Raw genomic sequence first — 23,890 nt, 5'->3', positions numbered from 1 at the left:
GAATAGCTTCTTGCCCTGCCATCCATTTCCTAAATGGACAATGAATCCAAAAACAACACGAGTGAATCTGCAGATGCTGGAAATAAATAAAAACACAAAATGCTGGCAGAACTCAGCAGGCCAGACAGCATCTACGGGAGGAGGTAGTGACGACGTTTCGGGCCGAAACCCTTCATCAGGAGGCTCTAGCCCTAACCCACTAACAAATTCCACATGAAATTGAACCCTATCCTAACAATTCACAAACCCAACCACAAAGCTATCAATTCCATCATCCCAATCAACACAAAAAGCAGTCCCAATACCACTACTCTCCAGCAGTCAACCAAAAAAGGCCTCCTTTATTCACTCTTCGCCTTCTTCCAATCTTCTATTCATGCAATTCTATGCGCTCTTATCTCAAGCAGCATCATGTCTTGCACCTTGTCAAAAGGCCTTTTGTAAATCCAACTAAAGAACATGCACTGAATCTTTGTCAGTCCTGTCTGATATTTCCTTAAATATTTCTAACAGATTTTGAAAGGCAAGATTTCCTCTCAAGGAAACCATGCACAACTTTAATCTTTTATCATGTGCCTTAAGTATCTCAAAATCTCATCCTTAATAATGGACTCCAATGTATCTCCAACCACGTAAGTTAGGCTAGCTGGCCATTTCTTTTCTTCTACTTTTCCTCTGTCTTGAAGAGGAGTGACATTTGCAATTTTCCAGTACTCTGGAACCATTCCAAAATCAAATGCTTCCTGAAAAAATCATCACCAATGTCTCAAAATGTCAAACTAATCAAGATCTCCTTGTAATTTATTGCAACCTGGGTCACCATCAACAAAACTCCCAAATTTGGCATGATCAGGTAAGTGTTAACCATGTCATATGCATCCACATTATTTACACACAATGATGGGGAACCAGAATGAATAAACTCAGGTTAGGGCAGTTTAAAAAAAAACAAGTCAACATGCAGTTAGACTGCCAGAAAGGGGAGGCAGATGACAGGATAAAATTGCAGCCAGCAGGGTATCAGTGCAATAGGGATGCACAATTAAAAAAATTGTAGCAAATATACTCATATGGTGTTATACTTCAATGCACAGAGTACAAGAAATGAGGTGGTTGCACTTTTACAGATTGTTGGGTATAATCACTTAATCATGGTTGTAGTTGGGAGCTGAGTGTCCAAGGTTACACATTACCAGAGGAATGGAAAACTAGACAGGGGTGGTGTGGCTCTGCTGGTAAAGAATGACATCAAATCAATAGAAAAATGTGACATGGGATCAGAAGATGATGAATCCTTCTGGGTTGAGTTAAGAAACTAAGAGTAAAAGGACACTGATCGCAAAGAGGCCTCCAAAGAGTAGTTGGGATGTGGATTACCCACTAAAACAGGAAATGGAAAAGGCATGCTATAAAAGGTAAAGTTATAAGTTATTAGAGATTTCAAGATGCAGGTTGAATTGGGGGGGTGGGGGGAGAGAAGAGATTGGTTTGATAATGGATGCCAAAAGAGTGAATTTGTTAAATGCCCATGAGATAGCTTTTTAGAGCAGTTTGTCATTGAGCCAACTAGGGGATCAGCTATAGAGGAATGAGTGTTATGTAATGAACTGGAGGCAATTAGCAAGCTTACTGTAAAGGAAGCCCGAGATACCAGTAATCACAATATGATTTGAGTTCAACTTGAAATTTGATAGGGAGAAAGCAAAGTCTGACATAGCAGTGTTTCAGTGGTGTAAAGTAAATTATTGATACGAGAGAGGAGTTGGCCAAAGTAAATTGGAAGGAGCTGCTGGCAGGGATGTCACCATCGCAGCAAAGGTGTGGGTTTCTGGGAATAATGAGGATGGTGCAGTGGGGATAGATGTATTCCAAAAACAGAAATACAGTACTCAAAAGGCAAAGCCATGGCTGACATAGGGAAGTCAAAGCTTATGTAAAAGCAAAAGAGGGCATACAACAAAGCAAAAATTAGAGGGAAGGTAGATGTGGAAAGCTTTAAAAACCTACAGAAAGCAAACTTAAAAGAATCATTAGCAGGGAAAAGATGAAATATGAAAGAAAGCCAACAAACAAATCAAGGTGAATAGGAAGTATTTTCAAGTTAAAATAAGATGGGAGTGGATATAGGACCACTAGAAAATGAGGCCTGAGAAATAATGGGGTACAAGGAGATTGCAGATGAACTAAATGAGTAGTTAGCATGAGTTTTCATTGTAGAAGACAGACTCCTGATGAAGGGTTTCGACCCAAAAAGTCATCACTACCTCCTCCCATAGATGCTGTCTGGCCTGCTGAGTTCTGCCAGCATTATTTGTTTTTATTTATTTCCAGCATCTGCAGATTCACTCGTGTTGCCTTTGAATACACTAGCAATGAGCCAGGGTTTGAGTGTGAGGGAAAGGGGGCACAGTTACAATTACAAAAGGAGGTGGTGCTCAAAAAGATGAGACCTAAAGCTTCTCGTCACCCAGACCAGATGAACTGCACCCAAGGGTTCTGGTAGAGGTAGAGATTGTGGAGGCATTAGTAATGATCTTTCAAAAATCATTGAGCTAGCATGATTCCTGTGCACCGAAACAATTCATGTGTCAGCCCACTGTTTAAGAATACACCAGTTAGCCTGACCTCAGTGGTTACGAAGATGTTGGTATCAATTGTTAAAGACGAGGTTATAGAGTACTTGGCGATGTAGGGCAGTCAGCATGGTGTCCTTAAGAAAATCTAACCTGAAGAACTGCTGGAATCCTTTGAAGAACTACAAGTAGGATAGATAAGAAAGTACAGTGGATCTTGTATATTTGGACTTTCAAAAGGCCTGACAAGGTGCCATACATGATGCCACTTACCAAGTTAAGAGCCCATATTATTACAGGGAAGTTATTAGCATGGTTAGAGCATTGGGCGAGTTTTTGGGTTGCCAGTGATTAGCCTTGTTCCGCAGAAGTTAGCACTGGGACTGCTTTTTATGATGTATGTTAATGATTTCAGCAATGGAATAGATGGTTTTGATGTCAATTTTCAGGTATTGATAGGAGTGGCAGTTCGTGTTGAGAAAATGGGTAGGATGCAGAACTTAGACAGATTAGGAGAATGGGCAAGAATGTGGCAAATGAAATACAATGTTGGAAAATGCATGGAGGTAGAAATAAATGAGCAGACTATTTTCTAAACAAGGAATAAATACAAAAAAAATCTGAGATGCAAAGGGACTTATTAGCACTTGTGCAGAACACCTTAAGGGTTGAGTCACTGGTGAGGAAGGCAAATGCAATGCTAACATTCATTTCAAGAGGTCTGTAATACAAATGCAGGGAATGTGATGCTGAGGCTTTATAAAATACTGGTGAGGCCTATTGTGACCAGATGAACAGCCCAAAACTAAGACATGCTGGCATTAGAGAGGGCTTGGAAGACGTTCAAAAGGATTCTGGGAATTAAAGGGTTAATTTGATGGCTGTGGGCCTGCAGTCATTGGTGTCTATAAGTATTTGGGGGGGGGGGGGGTGCTTTTTTTGAAACCTTTTGAATGATTAAAGGCCTAAGCGTAAAAGTAGAAAGGATATAAGACAAGAGTAGTCTCAGGATATTGGAGCATCCAATTAAAACAGATGGAGAGAAATTTCTTTACCCAGGCAGGAAATTTATCAAATTTGTTAACACAGACAGCTGAGGAGACCAGGTTATTCAAGATGAAGATTGATAGGCTGTTGATTGGACACTGCAACCAAGGTTACAGGGAGAAGGCTGGTGAGGAAAAACCAGATCAGCCATAATTGAATGGCAGAGCAGATCCATGGGCCAAATGATTAATATTACAAGCCCCAATACTTAACTCTGGGAATTCCTGCTCATCACAAGGTTTCCAGAGAACTGACCATCAACTATTACCTTATCATATACACTACCTTTAAATTCACTTAGTTAATTTCTAACACCTTTACCCCTTTTTCACTCATTGCAAACTGTCAACCCACATCTTAAATAGACCTTACTCCCATGGCTCTCTTGACTGTCATTTCCTACAGTCTTCTGTAAAAGTATTTTCTCAGTTCCTTCATCTCCCAGGATTTCCCTCCTCCACCATTCATGCTGCCCTCACCCACAACTCCTCCATTTCCTGGACATCCACTCACCCCATCTTCCCGCTGCATTCAACAATTTCTCTGCAATTTCCACCATCTTCAGTGGGACTCTACCCCAAACACACTTTTTCCCCACCACCACCACCAATTGCCTTCCTGGCACATACCAATGGAAGGAATGCTACAGCTGCCCATTCACCTGCATTAGCCCTTCCAGATAAGGCAATACTTCCAACTGGAAATCTGTTGGGAGTCATCTATTGTATCTGGTTCTCCTGATGGGGCCTCTTCTGCATTGGTTTGACGCCGTGTAAACTGAGGGACTGCTTTAGCAAGCAGTCACTACACTCCATCTGCCAAAAGTGGAATTTCCCAGTGGTCAACCACTAATTTTTTAGGACCACCCTTTGGGACAGACGGGTTAGAAGGAATTTCTGTAGCCAGAGGGTAGAAAACCTGCAGAATTCACAGCCATAGACAGCTGTGGAGGCTAAGCCAGTGGATATATAAACAAATCTACAACACATAATGGCCAACAATGCTGTGCCGACCATAAAATCTGACCTAGAAACTGCCTAGAATTTCACTACCACATAGCCCTCTATTTTTCTAAGCTCCGTGTATCTATCTAATAATCTCTTAAAAGACTCTATTGTATCCGCCTCCACCAACATTCAACAGTGCATTCCATACACCCATCACTCTGTGGAAAAACTTTCCCCTGACTTCCCCTCTGTACCCACTTATAAGCACCTTAAAACTATGCCCCCTCGTGGAAGCAACTTCAGCCCTGGGAAAAATCCTCTAGCTATCCATATGATCAATGCCTCTCAGCATCTTATACACCTCTATCAGGTCACCTCTCATCCTACGTCACTCCAAAGAGAAAAGACCAAGTTCACTCAACCTATTCTCATAAGAATATGAGAAATGCTCCCTAAATCAGGCAACATCCTTGTAAATCTCCTCTATACCCTTGCTATATTTTCCCACATCCTTTCTGTGAGGTGACCAGAACTGAGCACAGTATTCCAAGTGGGGTCTGACCAGTATCCTATACAGCTGTAACATTACCTCTCAGCTCTTGAACTGAATCCCACAACTGATGAAGGCCAATGCACCATATGCCTTCTTAATCAGTCAACCTGCGCAGCAGCTTTGAGTGTCCTATGTACAGGACCCTCTGATCCTCCACACTGCCAAGTCTTACCATTCATACTATATTCTGCCATCATATTTGACCTACCAGGCAGCATTCTTGTAAATCTCCTTTTGCTGGTAGAGCACTCTACACACCCACTACTGTGCGAAAAACCTACCTCTGACATTCCCCTTGTATATTTAAAGCAGAGGTTGTTAGGCTCTTGATTAGTAAAGGTACCAAGTTACAGGTAGAAGGCAGAGAATGGCGTCAAGAAGGAGAATAAATCAGTCACAATTGAATGGTGTGGCTATGACTCATGGTTATATCAGCATTTACAACACAACTATACATGAAAATGTTATACTGCAATTATATCAAGCCTATTAAACTGTCATATTTGGTGTCCTTACCCAGGAATTTATACATTTGCCAGATTGTGCAAGTGAAGATTCACTCCACTGATTGGGATGGCATGTTTGCTGACTGAGCATATTAAGTATAACTGACATGTATTCTTCAGAGTTCAGAAGAACAAATTTCTCAGTAATGCACAGGCTGGATATAGAAACAGTACTTCCCAAATTGGGCACTCAAGCACTAGGTGAAAGCTTCAGAAGCAAGAATTAACTGAATTTTTGAATCATCTCTTTACAGAAAAAAAATTGGTGAGTATTTGAAATGCCAATTGGCTATGAAAGTGCACTTCATTTGAAAACAGTTTGATAATATTTGTGTACGAGGGAATCAAGGGCAGGGGAATAATGTAGAAAATTAGCAAGAGGCAAGTTTTTTTCTATACTGAAATTAGACTGAAACCCAATTTTTAGAATTACCCGAAAAATTGAAATATGACTGAAATGCAGGGACCCAATGGTCTTTTTAATTTGAGCAACTTTACTTTCATGAAAATGGATAGAACTGCCAAGACCTAAATGTTGTCAATTTTAAAAAAACAGCTAGCTAATTTACCATCTGAAATGAACTACAATTTCAAGAAACATTCTCCTTGAAGACCAGACTGAGAAGTTGTTCCACTCAAAGAACATTGACAGTCTAATCACTGACATAAGGTCACAAATTATTGCAGCCATAAATTGTCGCTTGCAATAAATAGCAGACTTCAATTATTGAGCCAGTGCTGCACATTAAAAATTCACATTTTGTTTTGCACAGACTTGCAGGTCTCCAAACACCTTAAAACAAAAAAAAACTCAGAAAAGTCAGCATCGTTAAACATTAAACCTCTTAAGCAAATGTCTTGCGGATTACAGATGGATACCGTGCAATTTTATAGAAGCAAAGAAATCAAAATTGCATCGTGATCCACCCGACAACAGCAAGACGATAGGAGACAACACTCCCTATAGGAGAGTAAATTTTGCATCAGTTAGACCATTTGCTGTCAAGTCCTTTTTTCCTCCACAGGCCGGGACAAGTGCAATACTGTTAATACAACACCCAGTAATGCAACAAATCCCCACCCATGCAGAAACCAGCCTGCATTGCTCAAAAATGTGCTTATTGTTACTAATTCTGAAACTACTCAGCTCCCCAGAAACCACTGCTACAATCAGTTTTGCATGGATTTGCACAGCACCTGGTATTTTGACAGCTGGATGCAAACCTGCAAAACTAACTGTAAACAGTAATCAATAATTTCCACTGTTCAGGAAGACAAATTGTTTCTTTTTGTCTAGCATGACTGTAAGTGCTCATATTACAGTAGATTTCTTACACTACTACCTGCACTATGAGCACTTTGGTACTGCATGGACAGTTCACATTCCTGTAAATGGCAAATGAAAGGCTAATGAAAACAGCCATAGGCTGCACAAAGGGAGAACAGAGAGGAGACAGTAGGCAAATAAATGCAGCAGCAAGCAGCAGTACAATTCCCCACACAAGAAAATCTGCAGATGCTGGAAATTCAAGCAACACACACAAAATGCTGGTGGAACGCAGCAGGCCAGGCAGCATCTATAGGAAGAAGTACAGTCAACATTTCGGGTCGAGACCCTTCGTCAGGACAATTCCCTGCTAGTTTTGCATAGATTTGCACAGGTCACTTCTTCCTGTAGTACAAAACTGCAAAACTGACAGAGAATTGCATATGCTTCATTGAAGCAGCAGTGAGAGCACATGAGCAAACAGCTGTCATATTTGGTAGAAGGCAATGATTATATTAAAAAGGTACCTATAAATATAGATTTTTGCATAAGAATTTAATTGTGTTCAATCATTAAAATCCTTTCTAATTGTAGAAACTGCGCTATATTTACTACAAAACTACCTTCTAACAAAACCCAATATTTTAGAAAGGTGATCTAAACATTCATGGTAACAAAACCAAGAGCTTGCGACTCCCTGACAACAGAATAGCTGTTGCCTCACAGACTAAATATCACCATTCATGCTATGGAATGTGAGACTGTAATTTCATGAATAAATGCTACATCATTTTATAACAGATCATGCCATATCAGCCATTAGAAACATTTTCACCTTACAGGTTGCATGCAACTACAAAACAACTCACTTCATGCTCAAACTGCAGAATGAAAGCAACAAATTAGAAGTTGCCAAATAACTTGCAATGCAGGATCCTAGTGGTATTAACGGAATTAGGAGTGATCTGAAGATATCAGGTGAAAGTTTAGTTTCACATCCTTAAGGATGTGCCAAGCCGACTGTGTAAAATCTTGTGCCAGAAGGAGCACTTAGGGCAGTAGATTCTAAACTACTTCACTAACTGCACTAGATGCACCTTAACACAAGGGGTACGTTAGCATCATGCATGCATGGCTGGAAAAGCAATTAACAGTGTGATATGATGAGGTTAGGACTGGGCCAATTGTAGTCAAACAACTGCCAAAGTAATGCAAGAAGTGCTTGCACTGCAGTAGATGTAGCCTGCTACCTGCACTGTAAGCACTTTTGCACAACTTTGACTAAATCCAGTGCACAGCTCGAAAAGTCGCATCGATGATCATTCACCATCTTCAAAGCTTCTTAACTTCAGACCTGTTAAAACGAATAAAGAATTAAGTCCAACTTTATAAAAAGTTAAAATAAATGTGAAGTGCATTCAATTTGCAGGACAATAAGAGGTGAATATGTGTTATTTAGTAAAATGTTGATTACTATACCAGAGAACAATCTTTACAAATAAAAAGGACAGATTTTAAAAAGATCGGGTCCAAATTGCATTTCCTTACATCTTCAATTTGATTGTCTAGGTAGAGGTGTAACATCATCCACTACCCCATCCAGTCAAATATCCAAACTCTCTACTTTTCTAACTCAGTTAAAATGACAATTCAAGAGACTATATAAACAGTGCCAGTAGCAATGTTGGACGATTAAAAACATATCAACTAATAATTAAGATAGCACGAGTTAATGACACTTAAGAGATGTTAGCAAAAATAGCCAATAATTGAACCTATTTATAAAAATAAAATGCCCCTTTAATCAAAAGGTATTGCCCTGAAGTAGCCCTGTTCCAGATAAATTCTTAAAGAGCTCTTCAACCTAGTTGCTTAGGGCAAGGCAAAACACACCAGTTTGAGATCTCCAGAAATAACAAAAGGTGTACCTTTGGTTTTGATATGGCAATGATATCTAGTTAGATTTTAATTTCTGCTATAGCATGGCTATGAAACTGCACAATTGAACATTTTCAGCTGAGAACTACTGTTCAAGTTTCTGTAATGCCAAATGGTGCAATGCTATACCCATTTTATGTCAGAAGCACCAATTCTCGCATTTGTATTGAAAGTATTTCAATTACTTTCATAAAAAACAAGGACCAGTCTAAAAGCTCAACTTAATTTCCATATTGAAATTGAAGTGACCTCCCCCCAAATCAATTGACAAATTCGTGTACACGATCAACTTTAATGGGATTAATTATTCAGTAAGGCTTTTCATTAAGACCTCCAAGTTACAATACTGCTCCTTACATATCTTTCACTTAACATGTCTATACTCCTTTTGTTGGTAATGTTGATCTCTGAAAATCGGTATTTGAGATCGATACTTTACACCACTAACCAGTCGAACCAAACTTTGTAAAAGTAACATGACCATTTCAAAAAATAAAAATCAAGCAGAGATGCTCTAGGCAGAGATATTTGTGATCAGGAATGTTCAAACGCGTGATCGGGTTTGGGATGCAGTGGAGGACACGATTATACCCATCCCCCACACTGTAGCTCGGAGGGGGAGGGGAGGGGAAGGGACGGGGACCCTGGGACATTACGTTTACCACCTTAGGAACCTGGTGAAAGAGCGCGAAATCGAGGAAGGAGCAATAATTGTGGGCTCTGGAACGGAAAGACGTCATTTAAAATAAAGATATTGATTACTTAAACATGCAAGTTTAAAACTGGATGGCATTGTGAAATGTTACGGTGTAAACACCAAATGCCGAGCGGGACCATTGTGAACAGCAGTTACAAAGCCACAGCAAGTTACTGAACGCGAGCAACGTATCGCAGCATCAGGTGTGACTGCGAAAAGTTGTCCCGCCGAGGTTTTGGCGCCGGTACCGTCTCGGCTCGTCATCCGCACCCGACCGGCCACAAAATACCAGCCCGCTCTCTCGCCCGAGACCCTTCGGGTAACTCAATGAGGGCGTTTTCCACCTTCCCACTTAATACGAGTGCCGCCCTTATACAAGGCGAGATGAGAACGGGTCAGCGCCAGGAGCCGATGGTCCGTCCCGGAGACAAAAGGTAGAGCGCGGGTCCGGGGGGAGGGGCGGCCGCGTGCTCCGGGACCCGCCGCCACTCACCCTTCAACCAGGGAACTACAACTCCCGGCGGCCCAGCGCATGCGCACTGGACCGTCCGCCTCACAGGCCCGGAGCGGGCGCTTCTTCCGCCGCGCCATGTGCTTTGCTCTGTCGCCAGAGCCAGGCCAAAGAGCCGGGACGGACCGATTCAAGGCCTGCGTTTCGACTCAAGGCCTGGATATCACTTTGACCTTCGGGCAACAATAGTGGCATTTTCTTCAGATTGGTAGAGGGCTGGGCTGGGCGGGAGATGGAGCCGGGCCCGAGAGCCTCAGCCTTGAACGGCCTGCCACCCTCCCCCACCTACCACTCCGCGCCCCTGCTCCCGCGGTGGGAGTGTCTGCTCATTCCGGCGGGTACCTACCTTCCTCAGTGCAACCGGCGTGGCATAGACGCCGACACTGCGCCATGAGGAAAGAAGCCAGCCACGCAGCCATCGCCCCTCGGCTCACACTGTGCTGGCCGGCTTTCCGAAAGTGGCGCGAAGAGAAACCCACGTGATGACGTGAGGCGTGTTTCCATTGCCCGGCCCTCTCATTAGCATAATACACAGCAGCATCCCATTGTTGTCCGGCTCAGCTCGGTGCATTTTTTCAAAGGGCATTCATTAAACCATTTAACTAATTTAAACAAAGCTTTAACACCGTTGAATGGGTTGACCAAATGACACCAATAATGTATAAAGTTTAGCACTCTTTTTGATACATTGATATGAATAAAGTTTAGTTTTGAAATTTAAAAAAATCAAACAAACGCATTTAAAGAAAAATATCCCAAAAGGGCCAGGAACGTTGAACAGGAAATCTATTCTGAATGCTTTCATCTGACGGTGTAATACTTGAAAACTGTTCAGGCAAACCTTTCTGAAACTTGAGCAGCATGGAGCTACACTGACATTGTCAAGAACCCGGGGGGGGGGGGTAGTTGGTCAACACTAACTACAATAGTGCATGCACACTTCTCCAAACGTAAAACACATCGACACAAATTAATTCAAGAAAGAGATGCAAGCACAGAAATTGAACACGTGGCTTCGATAAATTTAGTCGTAACGCTTCATACAATTTAATTATTCAATCGTGCCGCCTATATCGGCCACCTTTTTATCCTCGAACGGCTGCGGGCTGTTCAAAACCTGCTGCTGAGCGTGGAAAATGAGTGAGCCTCGTGAAAAACTACTGGACGGTATTGCGGTGACCCGTTAGGGTTAATTGTTGGAGAGCTATAGGAGTAAATTTTAGTTTCCCTTTCTACGAATACTTTTATAAAGTTTATCACCTTTAGCTCTGTTATGTTATATTTTAGCAATAATTGCAATAAGAGCGATCAGCGAAGTTTTCCGGGAAAATAACAATTATTTCAATGATTATGTGTTATACAAATAGGAAACCGTTAATTCTGAACAGATCAAATCAGACTCGAGGAATATATTACGTTTTATCGGCAGAATAGGACATACGAGTTTCTTAATTAACTATGTTACAAATACAATAGAATGCAGTTCTTGGAAATTATCATTAAAGGAGCTTTATCAGAGGGTAATATGATAAACATACTGGTATTACAAAATTAAATATATTGATATCGAAGATATATATATATTAAAATCAAACGAGCGCATTCAAAATTGATATCAAAAATATATAACCAAGCCAATATTAATTGTTTGTTGCTATAAATTTAACAAATTTCAGACAAACGCCAGTGTTAGTAAACCTGACTCTATGACCATGTAATTATTAGTTCATCCAAAGTTCAATATAGGTTATTGAAACTAATTTAAATTATTTGAAATGTTCACATATTAAATCTATTTTTAAAACCAAATCTTGTTTTATGCTACTTACTCTGCATTTACTTTTATTTTCATTCACTGTATTTAGAAACCAGATTTATTGGAACAGCTGTAAGAGGGCAGGTAATTAAAAACATTGCATTTTCAATTAACAGAATAAACAAAAGTAGATATTTATTGTGTGTTTTCAAGATAGTCTAGAAAAGCTAGGAAATGCCCTCAAAATGTCCAAAGTTGATACAAGGCTAATTTCAATGGTATCTGGCAAGAATTGACAAAAGTGATGCAGGCTGCTTGCAGGTGAAGGAACATCTGGCAAGTGGGAGGCTTTTAAAAGTAAACTAGGAAGAGCTCAGGATTCAGTATGTTTCTGTTAGAGTGAAGGGCAAGGATGACAGGAGTAGCTGATGAGAAATATTAAGTCTGGTCTGGAGGCATATGAAATATATTGGCAGCTGGGATTAGGTGAATTTCTTGCAGAAAATAAAGGGTGTGGCAGATAAGGTGAAGGAAGATGATCAAAGGTTCTTTAAGTATATTTAGGAAGTGAGTTGGTGTGGTCCTCTACAATTGCATGCATTATCATTGTGTGCTCACTGTGGGAAATGGATGAAGTCTTAAATTAATACCTCAGCTGTATTTACAATGGGAACCAGTGGGTTCAGGGGAAGGAACAGTGGTTACCTAGAGCAGATCTGCATTACAACTCTTTGTTTGCTACTCCTTGGCCCTTCTTCCCTAAATAAACAAGATTCCTCTGTAATTAATGATAACTTTAATCACTGTCAACTTCTAATTTCATATCATTAGAATGATAGCTTAGAGCGGATGAGTTTAGAGTGTGGATCAGTACTTGCAGCTATAATGTTGTGGCCATAACATAGACTTGGATGGCTCAGGCAGGATTGGTTACTTAGAGTGTCAGGCTTTACATGTTTCAGAAGGGACAGGGAGGGGAGCAAAAGAGGTGGGGTGTGATACTGCTGATCAGAGATAGTGTCTTGGCTGCAGGAAAGGCGGAAGTCATAGAGGGATTGTCTACTGAGTCTGTGGGTGGAAATTAGAAACAGGACGGGGTCAATAACTCTACCAGGTGTTTTTTATAGATCACCCAATAGTAACAGGGACATTGAGGAGCATATAGGGAGACTGATTCTGGAACAGTGCAATAATAACAGGGTTGTCATGATGGGAGATTTTAATTTCCCAAATATTGATTGGCATCTCCCGAGAGCAAGGGGTTTAGACGGTGGAGTTTGTTAGGTGTGTTCAGGAAGGTTACCTGACACAATATGTAGATAAGCCTACAAGAGAAGAAGCTGTACTTGATCTGGTATTGGGAAATGAACCTGGACAGGTGTCAGGTCTCTCAGTGGGAGAGCATTTTGAAGAGAGTGATCACAATTCAATCTCCTTTACCATAGCATTGGAGAGGGATAGGAACAGACAAGTCAGGAAAATGCTTAATTGGAGTAAGGGGAAATATGAAGCTATCAGGAAGGACCTTGGAAGTATGAATTGGGAACAGATGTTCTCAGGGAAATGTACGGCAGAAATGTGGCAAATGTTCAGGGGATATTTGCATGGCGTTCTGCATAGTTTCATTCCAATGAGACAGAGAAAGGATGGTAGGGTACAGGAATCATGGTGTACAAAGGCTGTTGAAAGTTAGTCAAAAAGAAAGAAAAAGAAAGGTTAAAAAAGCTAGGTAATGATAGAAATCTAGAAAATGATAAGGTTAGCAGGAAGGAGAGCCAGAAGGGGCCATGAGAAGTATGTGAAGGGCAAGAGGCTAAGACGTGAGAGAATAGGACCAATCAATTGTGACAGCGGAAGTGTGTGTATGGAACACATATGGATTGCAGCAAGACATTTGATAAGGTACCCCATGTAAGGCTTATTGAGAAAGTAAGGTGGCATGGGATCCAAGAGGACCTTGCTTTGTGGATCCAGAATTAGCTTGCCCACGGAAGGCAAAGAGTGGTTGTAGACAGGCCATATTCTGCATGGAGGTCAGTGACCAGTGGTGTGCCTCTGGGATCTGTTCTGCGTATCCAACCACTGAAGTAAGACTCACTGGTCTATAATTTCCTGGACTATCTCTATTCCCTTTCTTGAATAAGGCAACAACATCTGGAACCCTCCAATCCTCTGGAACCTCTCTGTCCCCATTACACCCCAGCCACCATTTAACTCTTATTATACCAATGGAACTTCTTGGGATTTTTTTTAACTTTACATCTCACCCTAACTCTCTGCTCTCCTGATCATCCATTCTTTGCCAATTTATAGTCCACCAAGCAATTCACTCATTCTGGACTCTCAAATTCCAATGCCTGCTTTCTTATTTTTCTTGAAGAAAGCCTCCTTATCTCATCAGCTGGAACTCCCTAATGTTTATATTTCACTCATAGGAAAATGCTGCTCCTGGACTCTCTGTCACAGGCTTTAATGTTCTTACTTCCCTTCAAACAGGCTCATCCAATTTACCTCTGCTAGTTCCTATCTAATACCCCCAAATTTAGCCCTGTTCCAATTTAGGACCCTCACTTGTGGACCTATTCAATCCTATAACCAAACAGAAAATCTTACAAAAAGTGGTGGATACAGCCCAGTTCATCACGGGTAAAGCCCTCCTCACCATTGATCACATCTAAATGAAACGTTGTTTCAGGAAAGCAACATCCATCATCAAGGAACCCCACCACCCAGGACTTGCTCCCTTCTTGCTGCTGCCATCAGGAAGTGGATACAGGAGCTTCCAGAATTACAGCACCAGGTTCAGCAACAGTTATGACCTCTCAACCATCAGACTCCTGAACCAGAGGAGATAACTTCACTTGCCCCATCACTGAACTGTGGTCTCACTTTCGAGGACTATTCATCTCATGTTCTCGATATTTATTGCTTATTTATTTTCTTTGAGCTGTTCCATCACTATATTAAAACTATCAGAATTATGGTTGCTGGAGCCAAAATGCTCTCCAACTAAGTCCCTTTTCACCTTTGATGTTTGAACCTTCTCCCCATTTAGATTACAGTATGCACTATTGCTCCTTTTACCAATCTGCCACTTCTTTGTCCATTCTTCCAATTTGTCTAATTCCCACTGCAATTGTGTTGCTTTCTCAACACTACCTATCCGTTAAACTATCTTCACAAACTTTGCCACAAAGCCATCAAGTCCATTATCCAAATCATTGACAAACAATGTGAAAAGTAGTGATCCCAATACTGACCCCGAGGAACACCACGAGTCACTGGTAGCCAACCAGAAAAAGCCCTTTTCATTCCCACACGCTGCCTCCTGCCTGTCAGAAATTTTTCTATCCATACCAGTCTCTCCCGTAATGCCACAGGATTACATCTTGTTAGGCAGCCCCATGTGTGGCACCTTACCAAATGCCTTCTGAAAATCCAAGTAAATAACATCTACTGCCTCTCCTTTGTCCACCCTGCTTGTTACTTCCTCAAAGAACTCTAACAGATTTGTCAGGCAAGATTTCCCTTTACAGAAACCATGCTGACTTTGACTTATTTTATCATTAGTCTCCAAGTACCCTGAAACCTCATCTTTAATAATAGACTCCAACACTTTCCCAAACACTGAGGTTAGGCTAACTAGCCTATAATTTCCTTTCTTTTGCCTTAATCCTTTCTTAAAGGGTGGAATGACATTTGCAAATTTCCAGTCCTCGGGAATTCTTGAAAGATCATGACCAATGCATCCGTTATCACTTCAGCAACCTCGCTCAGGGATGTAGACCATGTGGTTCAGGTGACTTATCCACCTTAAGACCTCTGAGTTTGCCTGGTACTTTTATCTTTATTATAGCAATGGCACTCACTCCTGCTCCGTGACACTCACGGACCTCTGGCACACTGCTAGTGTCTTTCACAGTGAAGACAGATGCAAAGAACCCATTAAGTTCATTTGCTATTTTTTGCCCCTCATTACTACCCCACCAGCATCATTTTCAATAGTCCAATATCAACTCTCACCTCCATTTTACTCTTTATAAAACTGAAAGATACTTCTGGTATCCTGCTTCACATTATTGGTTAGTTTGCCCTCATAGTTAATCTTTTCCCTTCTTATAGCTTTTTTAGTTGCCTTTTGTTGGAATTTGAAACCTTCCCCATCATCCAACTTCCCACTCACTTTTGCTACCTTGTATGCCCTTTCCTTGGCTTTTATACAGTTCTTAACTTCCCTTGCATCACGTACAACAAGCTGGAGGAACTCAGCAGGTCGGGCAGCATCCGTGGAAATGAGCAGTCAACGTTTCGGGCCACGACCCTTTATCAGGACAAAGGGTCTCGGCCCGAAACATTGACTGCTCGTTTCCACGGATGCTGCCCAACCTGCTGAGTTCCTCCAGCTTGTTGTACGTGTTGCTTTGACCCCAGCATCTGCAGTGTACTTTGTGTCTTAACTTCCCTTGTCAGCCATGGTTGCCCACCCCTGCCATCTGAGAACTACTTCTTCTGTGGGACATATCTATCCTGTGCCTTGTGAACTATTTCTAGAAACTTCAGCCACCTCTGCTCTGCCATCATCCCACAAGTATCCTCCTCCAATCCACCTGTGCAAGGCCCTCTGTTGTGCCTCTGTAATTCCCTTTATTCTATTGTGATACTGATACATGTGACTTATGCTTCTCCTTCACAAAATGCAGTATGAATTCAATCATATTATGATCACTGCCTACTAAGGGTTCCTTTACATTAAACTCCCTAAGAAGATCTGGGTTATTACACAACAGCCAGTCTAAGATAGCCTTTCTTCGAGAGGGCTCAAACACAAGCTGCTGTGAAAAGTCATCTCATAGGCATTCAACAAATTCCCTCTCTTGAGATCCGACACCAACCTGATTTTACCAATCCCCGTGCATATTGAAGTCCCCCATTATAATTCTGCCATCATCCTTATTACATCCTTTTCCAGCTCCATTGCAATCTCAACCTCACATCTTGGCTACTATTTGGAGGCCTATATATGATTCCCATAATGGTTTTTTCACTCTTGCAGTTTCTTAACTCCACCCATAAAGATCCAACAATCTCTGAACATATGTCACCTCTTTCTGAAGATGTAATTCCATCTCTTACCAACAAAGCCACACCACTGCCGTGGCCTTCATGCCTATCCTTTCGATACATGCTATGTGCATTTAAATACATCACCTTCAGTCCTGCATTCTTTGCCCTTTTGAATTTTGCCTCGGTGGTATAATTTAACTTTTTTCTCTGTCTGCATTGGCGTGTCCTTCCTTACATTCATGTTACATTCAACATCTACTTGTAAACCTGCTGGCATTATCATTTTGGTTCCCACACATTTTCCAACATTGCTTTTCATTTGCCACTTCCTTGCCCATTCTCCTAATCTGTCGAAGTTCTGCTGCAACCTTCCTGTTTCCTCAACACTACCTGCCCCTCCACCAATCTTCATATCATCTGCAAATTTGGCAACAAAGCCATCTATTTCATCATTGAAATTATTAATGTACAGCAGAAAAAGAAGCGGTCCCAGCACCGACTCTGCAGAACACCACTAGTGACTGGCAGCCAAAAAGGATCCACTTGCTGCCTCCTACCAATTAGCCTATGCTCTAACCATGCCAGTAACTTTCCTGTAATACCATGGGCTCTTAACTTGGTAAGCAACCTCATGTGTGGCATCTTGACAAAGGCCTTCTGAAAGTTCAAATATACAACATCCACTGCATCCCTTTTATCTATCCCACTTGTAATCTCCACAAAGAATTCCAATAGGTTTGTCAGGCAAGATTTTCCCTTAAGGAAACCATGCTGACTTTGTCCTTTCTTGTCCTGTGCCCCAACCACTGAGGTCAAGCTAACTGGTTTATAATTTACTTTCTGCTGCTTTCCTCCTTTTTTCAAGAGTGGAGTGACATTTGGTACCATGCCAGAGTCCAATGATTTTTGAAAGACCATTACTAATGCCTCTACAATCTCTACCGCTACCTCTTTCAAAACTTTGGGTGCAGTTCATCTAGTCCGGGTAACCTTTGCATCTTCAGGCCTTCCAGCTTTTTGAGTATCTTCTCCCTTGTAATTGTAACTGCACTCACTTCTTTTCCCTCACACCCTTCAATAGCTGGCATACTGCTAGTGTCTTCCAGAATGTTGACTGATGCAAAATGCTTTTAGTTCATCTGCCATTTCCTTGTATCCCATTATTATTTTTTGAGTATTTGAGTATTTCTTTGTTTTTGGAATACATCTATCCTGCACTTTCCTCATTTTTCCCAGAAACTCAAGCCATTGCTGCTCTGCTGTCATCCCTGCCAGTAGCTCCTTCCAATTTACTTTGGCCAACTCCTCTCTCATACCACTGTAATTTCCTTTACTCCACTGAAGTACTGCTATGTCAGACTTTACTTCCTTCTTATGAAATTTTAAGTTGAACTCAATCATATTGTGATCATTGCCTCCTAAGGCTCCTTTACCTTAAGTTCCCTAATCACCTCCGGTTCATTACATAACACCCAATCCAGTATAGCTGATCCCCTTGTAGGCTCAACGACAAACTGCTCTAAAAAGCCATCTCGTAGGCATTCAACAAATTCTCTCTTGGGATCCATTACCAACCTGATTTTTCCAATCTACCTACTTGTTCAAATCTCCAAGACTATCATAACATTGCCCTTTTAGCATGCCTTTTCTATTTCCCGTTGTAATGGACAGGAGGAGGAGTATAGGAAACTGATACAGGACTTTGTGATATGGTGCAACTCAAACTACCTGCGTCTCAATATCACCAAGACCAAGGAGATGGTGGTGGACTTTAGGAGATCTAGGCCTCATATGGAGCCAGTGATCATTAATGGAGAATGTGTGGAGCAGGTTAAGACCTACAAGTATCTGGGAGTACAGTTAGATGAGAAGCTAGACTGGACTGCCAACACAGATGCCTTGTGCAGGAAGGCACAGAGTCGACTGTACTTCCTTAGAAGGTTGGCGTCATTCAATGTCTGTAGTGAGATGCTGAAGATGTTCTATAGGTCAGTTGTGGAGAGCGCCCTCTTCTTTGTGGTGGCGTGTTGGGGAGGAAGCATTAAGAAGAGGGACGCCTCACGTCTTAATAAGCTGGTAAGGAAGGCGGGCTCTGTCGTGGGCAAAGTGCTGGAGAGTTTAACATCGGTAGCTGAGCGAAGGGCGCTGAGTAGGCTACGGTCAATTATGGAAAACTCTGAACATCCTCTACATAGCACCATCCAGAGACAGAGAAGCAGTTTCAGCGACAGGTTACTATCGATGCAATGCTCCTCAGACAGGATGAAGAGATCAATACTCCCCAATGCCATTAGGCTTTACAATTCAACCGCCAGGACTTAAGAACTTTTTAAAAGCTATTATTAATGCTTTTTGAGATAGTGATTTAGATGCATATCATATTTTTTACTGAGTCAAGTATTGTATGTAATTAGTTTTGCTACAACAAGTGTATGGGACATTGGAAAAAAAAGTTGAATTTCCCCATGGGGATGAATAAAGTATCTATCTATCTATCTATCTATCTGTAGTCCACATCACAGCTGCTGCTTGAAGGCCTGAATATAACTGCCATCAGCGTCCTTATACTCTTGCAGTTTCCTAACTCAACCCAGCAGATTCAACACCCACAAAATTCTGGAGGAACTCAGCAGGCCAGGCAGCATCTATGGAAAGAAGTAGTCAACGTACTTTTTTCCATGAATGCTGCCTGGCTTGCAGAGTTCCTCCAGCACTTTGTGTGTGTTGCCAGAAGGATTCAACATCTTCTGATCCTTTTTTTGCTGCATACTATCTTTGTTATTTTTACCATCCAACCTACCCTGAGTCCCTTCACTCCGGTTCCCATCCCCCTGCCAAATTATTTTAAACTCTCTCCAACTGCTCTTACAGCCTGTAAGAACATTGGTCCCCTTCAGGTTCAGGTGCAATCTGTCCCTTTTGTACAGCTCCCCCAGAAGAGATCCCAATGATCTAAGAACCCGAAGCCCTGCCCCCTGCACCAGCTTCTCAGCCACACATTTATCTGCCAAATCATTCTGTTTCCACCCTCATTGGTGCAAGGCACAGGTAGAAATTCAGAAATTACTATATCATGAAGATCCTACTTCTCAGCTTTCTGCCTTGCACTCTAAAGTCTCTCTTCAGGATGTCATTGCTTTTCCTTCTTCTGTCAATAGTATCAATATGTACCAAGACATCTGGCTGATCTCTCTCCCTCTCCAAAATGCTGTGGACACGATCTGAGACATTCTTGACCCTGGCACCTGGGAGGCAACATACCATCCATGTGTCCCATTCACATCCACAGAATCTCCTGTCTGTTCCTCTAACTATTGAGTCCCCTATCACTACCAGTCCCATCTTCTCTCTCTTTCCCTTCTGCACCACGGACCCATGGTCGGTGCCAGTAATCTGGTCTCTGTGGCATTCCCCTGGGAGATCATCCCCACAATAGTATCTAAAACAGTATACTCATTATTGAGAGGAATGGCCACAGGGGTGCTCTGCACTAACTGCTTATTCACCTTCCCATTTCTTCTCCTGACAGTCACCCAGCTACTCGCCTCCTGCAACTTAGGGGGTGACTGCTTCCCTTAACTCAAATCGATGAACTCCTCACTCTCCCATACAAGCCAAAGGTCATCCAGCTGCTGCTCCAGATCCCTAACACAGTCTTCAAAGAGCTGCAGCTGGATGCACTTCACAAAGGAAACCTAAACAGAAACTTGGCTGAACAACTAACCCAGAGCAACCTCTCTTCCAAGCTGAAGCCTCCTTTGAGCCAAAGCCTGATACTCCCACTGGCCCAACTCCCAACAATTGCCACTCCACTTTTCCCTTCTGTACTTTTATTTACTCCTAGCTGCTTCCACCAACCTCAAGAAACCTCCTTTGTGCTGCTCTGTCACTGATTGGGCCGTTGGAATGACACCGAATGCCCGCAAAGCTTTCCTTTTAAACAAGCACTGCCGACCTGCGAGAACCCTCCTCACTGTGCACTGCACCCAAGGCTGGAATGACATATCTACCTGGGGAAAAAGATTCTGACTATCTACCATATCTATGCCTCCCATAATGCAGTGCACCATGGATACAGCCTCTTCAGCCCAAAATATCTATGCTCACCACTCATACTAGTGAGTGATTTCTCACTGGATTCCTACCTCAGGGATCTGTACTGGGTCAAATATGGTTTGTCATATACATTAATGAACTGGATGATGGGGTGGTAAATTGGATTAGTAAGTATGCAGATGATACTAAGATAGGTGGCATTGTGGATAATGAAGTAGGTTTTCAAAGCTTGCAGAGAGATTTAGGCCAGTTAGAAGAGTGGGCTGAACGATGGCAGATGGAGTTTAATGCTGATAAGTGTGAGGTGCTACATTTTGGTAGGAATAATCCAAACAGGACATACATGGTAAATGGGAGGGCATTGAAGAATGCAATAGAACAGAGTGATCTAGGAATAATGGTGCATAGTTCCCTGAAGGTGGAATCTCATATGGATAGGGTGGTGAAGAAAGCTTTTGGTATGCTGGCCTTTCTAAATTAGAGCATTGAGTATAGGAGTTGAGATGTAATGTTAAAAATGTACAAGGCATTGGTGAGGCCAAATTTGGAGTATTGTGTACAGTTCTGGTCACTGAATTATAGGAAAGATGTCAACAAAATAGAGAGAGTACAGAGGAGATTTACTAGAATGTTAGCTGGGTTTCAGCACCTAAGTTACAGAGAAAGGTTGAACAAGTTAGGGCTTTATTCTTTGGAGCGTAGAAGGTTGAGGGGGGACTTGATAGAGGTATTTAATATTATGAGGGGGATAGATAGAGTTGACGTGGATAGGTTTTTTCCATTGAGAATAGGGGAGATTCAAACAAGAGGACATGAGTTGAGAGTTAAGGGGCAAAAGTTTAGGGGTAACACGAGGGGGAACTTCTTTACTCAGAGAGTGGTAGCTGTGTGGAACAAGCTTCCAGTAGAAGTAGTAGAGGCAGGTTCGATTTTGTCATTTTTTAAACAATTGGATAGGTATTTGGACAGGAAAGGATTGGAGGATTATGGGCTGAGTGCAGGTAGGTGGGACTAGGTGAGAGTAAGCATTCGGCATGGACTAGAAGGGCTGAGATGGCCTGTTTCCGTGCTGTAATTGTTATACGGTTATATCACCTAGCTAGTCCAAATTTCCCATGTTTGGTTCATACCCCTCCAAACCCTGCCCCTCCATGTACGTGCCTCAACTACTTTCTCTGGAAGCTCATTCCATATACTCACCACCCTCTGTATGAAAAGGTTGCCCATCAGGTATCTTTTAATCTTCCTCCTTTCACCCTTAACCTATGGCCCCTAGTTTCAGACACCCCTATCCTGAGAAGTCTGTGACTTGTCTATACCTCTCATAGTTTTAAACAGTTCTATAAGGTTGCAACTGGACTCTTTGGCCCCTCTGTTCAATTATGCTCCCTACTGCCCTACCATTGAGAGTTGGTTGGTTTATTGTCACATGTACTGAGACACAGTGATAAGTTTGTCTTGCATACTGTTTCTACAGATCAAACCATTACACAGTGTATTGAGATAGAACAATAACAATGCAGAATAAAGTGTAAAGTTGCTGAAAAGCTGCAGTACCAGGTAAATGATCAATGCAAGATCATAATGTGGCAGATTGTGAGATTAATAGACCATCTTACTGTACAACAGGTCCATTCAAGAGTTTGATCACAGTACAATAGAAACTATACTTGAGCCTAATAGTTTGTGTTTTCAGGCTTTTGTATCTTCTGCCCAATGGGAGGGGGAAGAAACAAGAATATCCAAGAATATCAATGGAGGGAAGCTAGCTTTTGTGATAGACTAAGTTGTGTTCACAATTCTCTGCAGTTTCTTGCCATTTCAAGCAGTACAGTTAATACACAAAGCTATGATGTATCTGGATGGGATGCTCTCTGTGGTGCATCTATTAACATTGGTGAAGTCTTTATTCCTGGATTTGAATCCTCCAGTAATAAAGGGTTATGGGCTAAATGCAAGCAAATGGAACTAACTCAGCTACACACTTGGTCAGCAGGGAAGAGTGGGGCCAAATGTCCAGTTACCATGCTGTACAACTCTCTGACTCCAAAGGCCAAATATTTACCTGCCTATTTGCTTGTTACAACTGCAATAGTTTGAGCATATGGACACTAAATTACAGTTTGTAAATTGGTTTATTATTGGCACATACTGAAGCACAATGAAAAGATTGTCTTGCATACTGTTCATACAGGTCAATTCATTATACAATACATTGAGGTAGAACAGGGGAAAACAATAAAAAAGTGCAGAATAAAGTGTCACAGTTACAGAAAAAGTACAATACAAGTAGACAATAAGGTGAAAGATTATACAAGTTAGATTGTGAGGTTAAGAGTCTATTTTATTGTACTAGAGTCTGTACAATAGTCTTATTAACAATGGAGTAGTAGCTGTTCTTGAACTTGATGGTACGTGCTTTCAGTATCAAAGAATGTCTGGTGTGGATGGGGCCTTTGATTACATTGGAGGGTTTACTGAGAAAGCAAGAAGTGTAGACAGCATCTGTGAACGGAAGGCTTGTTTCTGTGATGCATTGAACTGTGTCCATGAATCTCTCACAGCCAGAGCAGTTGTCATACTAAGCTGTTATGCATTCAGTCTGTATTCAGGGATTCATCTTCAAGTCTGCATGAATACAGAGGGTTATCTCAAGAGCAGAAGAACAATTCCAATCAAGGTTAGAAGTGGAATTGGATGCACATTAACTCTGGCAGGGTTTGCAGGCCATTAATTCCTGTAAAGCAAAACCTATCATCATGAATAGCAGTGATGCTTCACTCCAGTTGAGCATTAACGCCTTTTATGCATACTACAGTTATGAGGATCCCTGCAGCACCCGGTGACCCTGTAATCTCTGTTTTGGTGAGCGATGTCAGAATGTCTTTCAAGAGGGTGAAAGCTCGCAAGGAGACAGGTCCCGATACCTCAAAAACACGGCATCCATCTTTAAGAACCCTCCCCCGTCACCCAGG

General features: G+C 41.8%; 1 protein-coding gene across 1 annotated transcript in view; it reads left to right on the top strand.

Moving 5' to 3' along the window:
* ccdc160 (coiled-coil domain containing 160) overlaps positions 1-23,890 on the top strand; it is a 34,238-nt gene continuing 10,348 nt past the window's right edge. The window contains 1 exon segment of the mRNA XM_073057739.1: positions 1-853. Within this exon segment, the coding sequence (XP_072913840.1) occupies positions 737-853 (117 nt within the window). The 5' untranslated portion in view covers positions 1-736.

Source organism: Hemitrygon akajei, chromosome 10 (assembly GCF_048418815.1).
Source record: "Hemitrygon akajei chromosome 10, sHemAka1.3, whole genome shotgun sequence".
Classification (NCBI taxonomy): domain Eukaryota; kingdom Metazoa; phylum Chordata; class Chondrichthyes; order Myliobatiformes; family Dasyatidae; genus Hemitrygon; species Hemitrygon akajei.
This window is presented reverse-complemented; position numbering and strand designations above follow the sequence as displayed.